Source organism: Sinocyclocheilus rhinocerous, unplaced genomic scaffold (assembly GCF_001515625.1).
Source record: "Sinocyclocheilus rhinocerous isolate Xijiao unplaced genomic scaffold, SAMN03320098_v1.1 scaffold790, whole genome shotgun sequence".
In the NCBI taxonomy this organism is placed as follows: Eukaryota; Metazoa; Chordata; class Actinopteri; order Cypriniformes; family Cyprinidae; genus Sinocyclocheilus; species Sinocyclocheilus rhinocerous.
The window spans coordinates 88940-101966 of NW_015666971.1; the positions used below are offsets into that span (position 1 = coordinate 88940).

The window sequence follows — 13027 nt, forward strand, 5'->3', positions numbered from 1 at the left end:
CAGAAAAAGCTGTGACCGTCAAAAGTTGAGACTAAGCATTATTCATGTGGCTATCCAAAGACATAATGAACTGCATCAGATGTCAGGTGACTCCTGCCGAGGTCTCGCCGTTTCATTTCGCACGTTCTCTGGATCTACAGCTGGCTCTCGCTCTTGGTTCAACACCAAGGCCACCCACCCCTTCTCACCAGAGCCAGTTCTTCTGACAAAACACAATGCATCAGCATTCACACGTTACTCTTTAGATCTGACCGAAGCACAGGAACGAGGACTGGAGTTTGGCCCAGAGAATGTCACCTACAGCTGGACAAGAGGAGACGCTTAGTGCTCAAACACAAAAAACCTGCTGTTTCCAGTCCCACAAACAGCAACAAATTGAGACCACACCAGCAGATCATATATTTTTTTTTATTTAGTTTGAAAGAAACTAATAATATTAAAATAAAAGCACTCACGCTATTACGTCAACCGAAAGACAAAGTGAGAAAAGAAAAATCTGTTCCACAGGAATATGGATTGATTCAACCCTCCAGCAAAGCCCGTAACAAGTCTTTCAACGTATGACCATGTGTCACAGCAGCCGCTTTGGATAGTATTAGTCACTTAAGAAGAACATGAATATCGGGAACATTTAAGACTTTGGGAAAGCGGTGATCTATGTCACCAAAGGCCAAACGTTTCAGGGTCACGACAGTCTAGAAATACCCAACCAAACAGATTCAGAATGAGAGTTTGCCCTATCGCACATCGTTTCTTGTTATATGGCTAGTTAAGATGTGATTGGGGGAGTTGTAAATGAGTAATATTTTTGGGATACACTATGAGATAACATGTGCGTGGCTGCGTGTTGCATGTGTGCGAGTGTGATTATTATAAAGCGCTGCTGGCCAGAAAATCTAAAAGTAGAGTTCAAAGAGATTTCGACAGCCTGGGTGAGTGAAGCAATGCACAGCAGTACAAAAAAAAAAAAAGAACAAAACTGTACACACAGATTCTGGAAGAGGAAACAGCAGACAAATAAACAATCAGGAAGACAATAAACAGACAAGCGTACAAGAGGACAAACACTTACATGTTTTGAAAGACAGAGAGAAAGAGTGAGACAGATGTTTGTAAGGTATGAATGGACTCTAGGCTCTGTAGAGCAGGATTTTCTCTGCACACGTCTGGCCCACCAAACTAGCATACTGCTCCACTTCCTTCTCGTCGTTCGAACCCTTCCGCTTACGGGCGTAGGCCGCATAGGGCATCACTGTCCTCCTGTGGAGCACTAACACCCTGCCCAGTTCCTTCAGCGCACAAGCATCACCTACAGAAGTACACAGAGAGGAGAAGAGTTAGACAAACCCTGAAAAACGAAAATTCTAAAACTCATTTTGAACTTTGAAATTCAAAAAATTGTTTTGCAATTATTAGAATTCTTCTTCCTTGCAGTCGAATTCAAATTGCAAGTCTGCATCTCGTTTGCCACCTCAATTCAAATTCAAATACAGGAACTGAATTGGACATTAAAATGCATTCTCAATTCGATTCCGAAAAGTAAGACAAACGCTAAAAAAACTAAAGTGCTGCAGGATCACTAAAAATTAAAGACCATTTGTTCCCATGAAGTCACCACTTAACTACAGACTAAGTCTAAGGTTTTGTTCTGAACTTCCTAGCGCGCTGCCTTGCTGTGTACTAGCTACTGTACATAGGCAACTACCCTCTAAGTTAGCTATTTGAAATGCTCAACATAGTCAGAAACATTTTTTTCCCCCCGTTTCTTTGACTTGTTAATTTTGTGTCCCCTATTATTGTGCAGTAGTTCTACGGTTTTAAAATTTGCTTTATAAATAGATTTTCACTTAGCTTATACAATGCATTCTGGGATTGTCTTATTCATGAAGGATGCACTGCCATTAAACAGTTTGGAGTTTTTTTCCCCCCTCATGTAAAGTAGTCTCTCATCCTGCATTTATTTGAAAAATGCATAAATTAATTATATTAAAAAACAGTAAAAACTTTAATATTGTGGATTATTACAATTTAAATTTGTTTTTGTTTCAAATAGTTTAATTGGTTTCTATTTTAATATATTTTTAAAATGTAATTTATTCCTGTGATGCGAAGCTGAATTTTCAGCAGCAGTGTCACATGATCCTTCGGAATACAAGACAATATTGAAAACAGTTTTGCTGATGTTTTTGTGAAAACTGCGATATATTTTTTCAGGACAGAAAAAGAACAGCACTTTTTTTTAAAAATAGAAATCTTTTGTAACAATCTAAATGTCTTTACTGTGACTTTTGCTCAATTTAATGCATACTTGCTGAATAGGTTTTTTCAACAAACAAATTAAAATAACATTTTTAAAAAAACGCAAACCATTGAACGGTAGTGTACATGAAATGCTACCTTAGAGTCTGACCAAATGAAAACCTTACAATGGCAGAATAAACACCCAGGTAAGCAACCACAACGCCTTAGCTTTGACATTTGCACAGGGAAGCACAATGTCAATTTTCACTTTTGCCTAAAAACAAAGCCAAGGAAGGCAACCCTCCAACTAACAAAGCTACTTCAACTTTACATCCTTCGTTGACACAACATGAAGTCACTGGGTGGAGGGATAAACATCAGTGCACATGGTCTGAACTCAAAGGTTCAAATGAGGGTCAGGTGCAGATTCTGACTCACAATTAGCCAGGTATGATGATGAAAAAGCATCTCTCCACCCTTAGGCAACGACACGGGGTCAGTCAGGGTTGCTGCAGCTTGACCTCAATCGTCACAAACATAGAAGCAAATCCATTCCAAACCAGCATCTCAGAGCAGAACAGCCAGAAACGTGGAACAATGACTCCTTCACTGAAGGAACAGCTTGGTTGGTTCCCATTTGTTTATAGGGCTTCACTCCAGCAAGCCAAAATTCTGACACACATTGCGTATTCAGTCAAGAAGCCAACACCTTCCCCTATGAGCAGTTAAAACAGGAATTGTTGAAGAAGAAAAAAAAAGAGCAATCATTTGTGGAAGCTTGAAAATGGCCCTCCATGGCAGCAGGAGGTTAAAATAGGGGAGAATAAACCACAAGGCCTGGCTGACTAACCTAAATGAAGAATTACAACGTCAACTCAAATCAACTCACATAGCAGCACTGAGCAACGGCACTATGAAGCGAGGCTTTGTCAAGTTCACATTCAAAATTTTGAATGTTTTTGAAATTTAAAGACATTTTGACATTCAAAATGTGGAACTGCAAATTAAGGAAGTAGGATTCCAACATATTAAATTTTGCTTTTTCAGTTAAAGCTCAAATCAAAAAGGACAATTTAGAATGTTGCAATTAATTGGAATTCTACTTCCTTAAATTCAAATTCAAATTGCAATTCTGCATCTTGTTTGCCACCTCAATTCAAATTCAGGAACTGAATTGGAATTTAAAAGGCATTGTTAATTCAATCCTGAATGGTGCACAGCCCTGTGCAGGAAACACTGATAATAAAGCTAAAGAACATACTAAAATACTTTGAAATACAACAGAGTAGACAAAAAAAGTGGCGCTAAATTACATTTTGGCATAAAGCACTGGGAAAATAATGTAATATTGCACAAACTGACAGAAATACACAAACTATAGGCCACCAGCCTTAAATAAAGCTGGAAGAACATAAGGGAAAATAAACACCAGGATCTGCAAAACTCCAGGCCAAGAGTGACAGATGAGGAGCAATATATTGCTAGGGAAGTTATGATTGTTATTAACAGATCTGACACCAGCTCATGGCTCTGACTCTGTGAAGTGCCTCATCTGGAAGCCAGCTGACAGAGATTTCATGGGGATGCTGGGTAATGTAAATTAGCCCTCATCATTTCACACACATAGGGGGTAGGGTTTAATTTTCACTGTTTCCCTGTAATATAACCAGTAAAACTCATCCGCCACACAGACACTGTTCAAACTTGGCTTCGGGTTTTGTGGGAGATTGAGGGAATGAGAAAAGGGGAGACCGGGGGGTGGAAAAGAGAAATGAAATATAAAACTTGAGCACAACTATACAGTACCCACACTGTTCTCTCATTTTAATACAAAAAAAAGAGCAAACACTGTTGAGAAGACCAGCATATGTTGTGTTATTCCAGATCATGCCATTTGACCAGCATCACAGTATTTAACCAGTATAAACCAGCCTGAACTAGTAGGGAAATCCACCCTGGGCTAAGAAGTTCCTTTAAGCAGAAAAGTTGGGGAAAATAAATGAAAAAGGAAACAAGATGGATTAGATGCACTCTGTACTTTTGGCGTACTGTGGTCCCAGAAAGTATTTGAACACTTATGCAATGCCTAAAAAATGTCTGAATTTCATTGCATTATATGCAATATATAAAATCAAATGACACCTGCAAACAAAAGACACTGCCAACCACAATATTTTGTCTTCATTTCGAAAAATACATCGATTGTTTGTCTTCAAACTTAATCTGTGAAACATTTGGCTTTCTTTCATATAAATGAAATTTGCGTTAATAAAAAAATGTCCAAATACTTGTTGGGGTCACAATAGCTGAAGAGGCCTTTATAAATGTACAGATCTGTATGTTCTGTATTTGATTAGATCTGATCCTTGTCTGTAATGGAGAAAGATGCTAGCCACTCCAGACTGTAATACGATAGCAGCGCGCAGACAGATAAAGCAGGATAAATAGAGTGTGAGGAAGACAGACAGCAAAAGAGTGCGCGAGAGAGAAAAAAAAATGGAGAGAGGAAAAAGAGAGGTAACTGGCAGTCCATCACATTACATCCAATAAATTATGATAAATGAAGAGCAGACGAGACCCGTGAACAGCAAGTTCTGGACGTTCTCTCATAACCGTTTGAAGCCCCTGCCTACACCCCCAAAACCAAACACTGAGAGTTTTTATTTCCACTCAAAAAGAAGAAAAAACATTCCTGGAAAACCCCTTCAGGCACTCAATGCTCCGTTTCTGTCCCAGTAAGGTACTTCACTTACCCTGTTAGAGGAAAACGAACGCTTACTTTATATTTTTATACTGAATATCTTCAGTTATTCATTTATTTTTTACTTGCAAACAGTAGTTCTTGGAATTAAATAAGCTTGGAGTTTAAAATTCAAGTTCAGCCAAAATTCTAAATCAGCACAAATGGCCCTCTAGGGTAAACAGGTTGCATAATACATTAGCATTTAAAGAGACAACCCAAGTGAATGCATCTGAAATTTGGGAGAATATATGCTCAGCATGGTATTATGCAACTCAAGTGCTCATATTTTACGAAGGAAAAAGTTCAGAGGTACCCTGTGGGATGAGATCCATTTACCCTTAAATGGGACTACAGCAAAAGAAACTGTATTTTACACACATTATAAATTTTTGGTCTGAAATAAATGTCATGAGATTAGGTATTGCAATACAATACAGAGACAATAAACAGCAAGTTCTTATATTGTTGTTTTCACTGGCTGCATGCAAAAACTAAACACAGCACGATATGAGTAGTCTGATTCGTGAACAAATGACTTTTTTTAATGAATCACAAATTTGTTGAGATCGCAATAAACAGTTCAGAATAAAAGCTTTTTGCTGCTCAATTAAGCACGACAATAACACTGTACAGAGTCGTCACAACAGTTGGGCTCTTTTCATTCAGACAATCCAAACATCCGCTCTGTACCATATATAAACACACTCCTTCCCCCGCCCCGTTCTTACTCCATTCATCCATCCTCTATTCCATCCCGGCACGATACTCAAAGAAAAGGAAGTGTCCTACAGAAACACGTTTTTGCAACATATTAAAACTAGTTATTAGAACTTTTCTGTGCATATGTACAGTACCGGTCAAGATTTTGGAATATAAAAAAGTCTCTCTAAAATAAAAAATATAATACAAATAATAATATTGTGAAATATTATTGCAATTTAAATGAACTGTTTTCTATTTGAATACATTTTAAAATGTAATTTATTCCTGTGCTGCAAAGCTGAATTTTCAGCATCATTACTCCAGTCTTCAGTGTCACATGATCCTTCAGAAATCATTCTAATATGCTGATTTGCTGCTCAAGAAACATTTCTGATTATGATCAATGTCGAAAACAGTTGGATTAAAATAAATGCAGCCATGGTGACTTCTTTCAAATTCACTGAAAAATCTTGAATATTCAACACTTTTGGCCAGTAATGTAACCCTAACTACACATTATAATATAAATATCCATTCATCCGGCGAGTAACATTAATTCAGCAACCACTCTGACAGACACAGCAAGCAATTTGTTAGACTGATTCAAAAATGTGTTTATTTTTCTCATAACTTTTAATTCAGACTCCAAACTCACAAATCAGATGAATTATAGTTTCTTTTGCCGTGTTGCTGTAGATTCAGCCTAGACTGTCAGTCCTAAAGATTACATTTGAAAAACAAATCAGAGCAGTGTAAACAAAGCCAAAAAAGTCAAATAAAATCAAGAGTTTCACTCATCACATAAATACAATTATTCTGACATGATCTGAATCCTGTCGGTCAGAAGCTCATAAGGTCAGTATGATACTCTGTCTCTCCACATAAGCTCTTGGTAGACAGAACCAGACAAACACAATGCAGACTTCACAGCCAGATGTACCTTATCAGGCAGTAACCCCACGACTGAAGAGTTCAAGCAGTATGAGAGTAAACGTACTCCGCAGACACCTCATTAAAGTGAGCTTCATCCTCTACCCTGACTCTGTACTGTTTCCTCCAATCACAGAGGCCCCTGACAATGTTTTTCTTTCAAATCTGAACTCACACAAAATTCAATCAATCACGTGTTGCTTGAGGACCGCAGAGGATGAAAGATTTGTTAGATCAGGACAAATACATTATGTCTGATAGACCACCAGTACTATATCACAAATCATAACTAGAGCAAGAAAAACGAATCTGATCCACAAACTGTGTTTTTGTGTTAGATTCACACTGCTTTGTGTAGATGATAATAAAAAAATGTAAGTAACTGTTGACAGAAAACACAAATTCATTTAAAGTAATTTAAAAAGAATGGGGAAAAGAGTTCAAAAGAAATCAACTTAAAAAAGTTGTTTAAAATCATTTAAAGTGTTATGATACACATGAGAACCAATGTGTGGTGCCAATGACTTCTAACTTGGCGTGTCACAACGCACATGAGATTTAAAGGGATACTCCAACCAAAAATGGGTGCCAAAAATTTTCATCATTTAATTACTCCAAACTTGTTTTCAGAAAACAAAGGAACTATGTTGACTATGACTTTCTTTGTGGAACATAAAAATGTATTTTGAAGAACACTGGAACCCAAACACTGGAGCTCAATGACTTCCACTGTATAGACAAAACATTTCTTCAAATATCTTCTTTTATGTTCAACAGAAGAAATAAAGTGATACAGGTTTGGAACAACATGAGTGAGTAAACAATTTGTATTTTTGGGTGAATCATCTCTTTAAGAGCTATGAGCGACTTAAACCTTAGGACAATTTTATAGTTCAAAATGACCTCAGTGATTAATAAAACATTCTTCTCAGTTTTTGAAATAGGGCACAGAGTTTATAACAGCCGTTTCTACATTAGGTTCTTAATGCGGCTCCGATGTGGCTTCAACAGAATCCAAACATTGACCTTGTAACCAACCATCAGACCGCTGGCCTTGAGCTCTGCTGAGAAACAGGCTTGAAATAGTTGGTCTGTCTGGCCAAGAACAACAGGTCATGTAGGACTGGAGGCACCACAAGAACGATTTAAAAACACTGGGGGAAACGAAGGCCCGCGTCTGGTTGCCAGTCAGCGCAGAGGTAGGTCAAACAAGACCAAGGGCCTCCCAAGCTCTGCAATCAAAACCAGTATGAAATGTGTGGGAATCCATGAGGATTACGATGAGGTCATTCTTATTGGCATCATTCTCAAAAAAAATACGACAATTTATAGACTTTAGAATATTTCCTAATATGCATATCCTTCGTGGTTTTGGCTTGACAAAAAAGAGATGCCATAGCACGTGTCCTAACCAAGCATGATGTGATAAATTCTCTCTCTTCTATGTTAATCTTCGTTTTGTCCAAACCAGCCACACTATGACAAATGACAAGCAATATTTTATTGGCTGCTCGATTTTAGAGCCCCACCCACAGTGAATCTCATTGGTCCAAAATTCTGCTTTGTGTAACTTAGTCATGTTAGACGCCATGATTAAATTTGTGAAAATCAGATTGTACTTCGAAAGACAGTTCAATCATTTAAAAACACTGGGGGGAAATGAAGGCCCGCGTCTGGTTGCCAGTCAGCGCAGAGGTAGGTCAAACAAGACCAAGGGCCTCCCAAGCTCTGCAATCAAAACCAGTATGAAATGTGTGGGAATCCATGAGGATTACGATGAGGTCATTCTTATTGGCATCATTCTCAAAAAAAATACGACAATTTATAGACTTTAGAATATTTCCTAATATGCATATCCTTCGTGGTTTTGGCTTGACAAAAAAGAGATGCCATAGCACGTGTCCTAACCAAGCATGATGTGATAAATTCTCTCTCTTCTATGTTAATCTTCGTTTTGTCCAAACCAGCCACACTATGACAAATGACAAGCAATATTTTATTGGCTGCTCGATTTTAGAGCCCCACCCACAGTGAATCTCATTGGTCCAAAATTCTGCTTTGTGTAACTTAGTCATGTTAGACGCCATGATTAAATTTGTGAAAATCAGATTGTACTTCGAAAGACAGTTCAATCTACTGAATGGACTGTACACAGGCTTGTTTTCATTTATGTCAAATAAAATATGGTGTCTACTTCTTTTAAGGCCTGATTGGCTGCGGTTTTGATGCTTCATGCAACATTTCACTTTCAATAAGGACATATTACTTGGACACTTGTTGCATTGTGACTGGTTACGAAACTCTGTAACACCGTATTCAGCTGACACACACATTTAGTACTCCAAATGGAAACGGTATCACTACCGTACACGACACTTCCATGAGGATCATAGAGCTTTGACACCCTCTTCATCAACGGCTTCAGAGACGAGTTCAAAAGGCACACAGCGCTGTGAGGATCTGCTGACCGTGAGCGTAATCTTTCTTGACCCTTACCTCAACCCTGTTCCAGAGCGCTCCATTTAACGTCCAAACGCTCAGCTCTAACTTAAATATTTACACACAAGAGAAGTACAGGCACAATTACACTTGCCCCAATGTGTTTACAGGGCTGACAGGGTCAAATATGAAGACAGATGAACCTGATGACAAAGAAAGTGAGCTCAAAATACTATTGTTACTTATATGGACAAGTTCAGCCAGAAATGTAAATGTCATTATTTATGTTGCAAATGTTGTTATAACCCATATATATTTTTCTTTACAAAAAAAAAACAAAAGATTTGACAAATTTTTTTTTTCCTTTTTTGGAGCTTTTAGTTGTATGGAAAATATAACTGTGACAGTAAAGACTTTTATGATGTTAAATGTATAAATATTTCTATTTCAAACAAATGCTGTTCTTTTAAATTTCTATTTCGAATCCTGAAAAAAACAATGCATCATGGTTTCAACAAAAATGAAGCAGCACAACTGATTTCAACATTGATGATAATGAGAAATGTTTGTTGAGCAGCAAATCAGCATATTAGAATGATTTCTGAAGGATCATGTGACACTGAAGACTGGAGTAATGATGCTGAAAATTCAGCTTTGATCACAGGAATAAATCATATTTCAAAATATATTCAAGTTGAGACCAGTTATTTTAAATTGTAATAATATTTCACAATATTTTACAGTTTTTACTGTATTTTGAGCAAATAACTGCAGCCTTGGCGAGCATAAAACACTTGTTTCAAAAACATTTACCACAAACCTTTGAATGGTAGTGTACATGTAAAATGCTTGTGTGTATGAGCTCAATGGGAGAAATAACAGCATACAAGTTTGGAGCAACATGAGGGTGAGTAAATAATGCCAGATTGTTCATTTTTGGGTCAGCTACTCTTTTAACATTATGTTCAGAGGGGCCGTCTGACATAAAACAGACATGAGGGTATAGATGGAATGAGAAGGAAAAATGTGGTCCGTCCGGGGTGGACGTGTCTGGGGCGTCCCAAAAGCAATGCTCCCTTCAGCCTCTGTCTGTATCATCCAGTACCAAATATGAATTCACAATGTTGAAAGAATAACAGAAATGCCTCTATAAACCCTGTTCTTTAAATAGTGAAAAACAGATCTTTGTGCAGAGACAACATCTGAAGTCAGGAGAGCACAAACACCCCTACAACTCTACTGTGGGCTGGAGTGGCACGTCCTGATTTAACTGGGTAACACACACAACAGAGACTCCATCAGCCTCGCCGATTACATAAGCACTGCATAGAAGCACACCAGCAAAGCCTTTTCTGTGCTTCAAGTCAGACACGCACTGTTTGTCATAAGCAGACCTAGATGGTATTTTTACACAAATTTTATTTGGGGAAAATCTGAGGAATTTTGTGTAACTGATTTAAATGTATTCAAATGAATTGGATTTAACTGGGTAACACACACAACAGAGACTCCATCAGCCTCTCCGATTACATAAGCACTGCATAGAAGCACACCAGCAAAGCCTTTTCTGTGCTTCAAGTCGGACACGCACTGTTTGTCATAAGCAGACCTAGACGGTATTTTTACACAAATTTTATTTGGGGAAAATCTGAGGAATTTTGTGTAACTGATTTAAATGTATTCAAATGAATTGTGCTGCAAGAACTACACTTTTATTGATAGCTGAATAATCAAATTAGGCATAATATTTCACACACAAACATGTCACATGAACACAGGTGGGGAATGAGTAGAGCTTTGTGAATGGCGGCTGTTTCTGAGATTCTGAGAAAATCTTTACTGAGTTTTATATACTTGATCATGAGGCACTAAACTTACTTAACCTATTTACTATTCAAGTAAAAAATACCTTAGTAATCTATCATGAAATGTATTAAACTGCTCTGCCTCTGCACCAGCATTGCTTTTCCCTCGTACTTTTCAATCTCTCTGACTCCATTGTGGTATGTAACGCCAACTTTTCATGATCAAAACATTTTGATTAAACACTATAAAAAAGTAAAATCTAGACAGATATCTAGACATACTACCAAACAAAAAATTTGGACACACAACTGAAATTGTGCTTTGTGATATTAAAAATCTTTAGATTGGTCATATTTTCACATTTTTGTAAAAAACTATATTTCAAATGGATGTTGGAGACAATGGAATAATATAAGGGAAGAACTGCAAACGTCTTTGAGTATTTGCAGCGGTGAAATTGAAAAGAAAAAAAAAAATTATATTTCACTTATAGAACATAGATCCAATTTTAGGCTTAGAATAGATATAAAATTTATTTATAACATATATAAAATTAATAACAACAACAATAATACTTTCTCGTTTGACCAAATGCTGAACTAAAATTAACTAGGAATTAAGCACAATTCCTATTATTGTAATATATATATATATATATATATATATATATATTTGTTTTTTGTTTTTTTTAATTGGATGCTGTCTTTAAAAAAAAATACTGTAATTCAATAATATTAAAGCAAATGATCCATTTGTGTTATTACATAGTTTCCATGACTTTACTACCGTATTATTCTAAAATGTGAAAAACAGTAATAATAAACACTGAGAAGGTGTGTCTGAACTTTTGACTCCTATAGTGTACAAAAATGAAAAATCAGAGAAAAAGAAGAAGAGCATAAGCACTCTTTTATTCATCAGCGCCTCTCCCGCCCTCTTTGGTCCAGGCATGGCGTCTGCTTGCCGGTACTGACATTATTATATTTATTATTATTATCATCATCATCAAGCCCACAGTTCTGGGCCGTGACCACAGCACTGACCCCGCTTGACTGCCGCTGCAGAATCCTGGACGCTCTCCATGCCTGGATCCAGTCCTGTTATTTCAACACACGTTTCACAGGACCAATGCACCCCTCCTTTTGTTCACAGAACTGAGATCTATAAACACAGTTGACGGTTTACAAATTGAGCTCCAACGAAATGGCATCCAAGGAGCAAGTTTGCCGAATGGCTACCGTTATTAAGCTGACACAATGACGTATATTGCGTAATTACAGTCATGGGAACTGCTGTTACATATTGATTTTACAGTTGGCTCCTACCGACTCCACCGATGTGTCAAACTGATTAGTAAGTCTGATAGTAAAGTGTCATGACGTGGTCAAATGGAGTGGTTCCCGAAACCCACTTGTGGTGATGGATCTCCATTGGATTTCACTCGTTCTGACCCGGAGTCCAATAACCTGCTGCAATTTTGACACTAAACAGACTGCATTTGATAAGCCCAGTCAGCTGTGTTAGGGGAAGGTTGGCTGAACCTACAACTTTGTCGGGAGGTCCTGTCAGATTGGCTCTGGAAAAGGGAAGAGCTGCCAATGTCTTTGAGTATTTACAGGTTCAACTACAGGATCTTTTTGAACATGTGCAATAGAAAAGGTGACGTAGTGGATGAATCTCACAATGTTTAAAAAACTGATCAGGGTGAAATTTTATCCCAAAAAAACCTGGAAAAAAGGAATTATATGTTGCTTATAGAAAATTAAGCCTAAATAGCTTAAAATGTATACATGAAAAAATAGTAAAATATTATAACATATTACTAATTAAATGAAAACATTTTAATAATATATGTACTAAAAATCTTTGTTTCATTATTAAAAATATTTCAGTTTTGTTTGTATTATTATTATTATTATTATTATATAAAGGTTACAACTTATCAGGGTGAAATTTTATTTTTAAAAAATCAAGGAAAAAACCCAATAAATTATATATTGCTTATAGAAAATAAAGCCTATTTTAGACTTAAAATAGGATATAAAATGATTAAATTATATATTTAAAAAAATGATAAAAAATGTTATAATAATAATAATAATAAAATTAAAATGATATTTTTAAACAATTAAAACGTAGTCTTAAGTCTTATAATTATATATATAT

General features: G+C 36.7%; 1 protein-coding gene across 4 annotated transcripts in view; it reads right to left on the reverse strand.

Moving 5' to 3' along the window:
* Window positions 1–416: 416 nt before the first annotated feature.
* The window catches only part of ate1 (arginyltransferase 1), a 94777-nt gene continuing 82166 nt past the window's right edge, over window positions 417–13027 (reverse strand). For 3 of the 4 annotated variants that reach the window (XM_016544951.1, XM_016544950.1, XM_016544949.1), the window contains exon 12: window positions 417–1309. In XM_016544951.1, coding sequence (XP_016400437.1) covers window positions 1131–1309 — 179 coding nt within the window. In that variant the 3' untranslated portion in view covers window positions 417–1130. The remainder of the gene's footprint in view (window positions 1310–13027) is intronic. The other variant, XM_016544952.1, reaches the window with a different exon arrangement.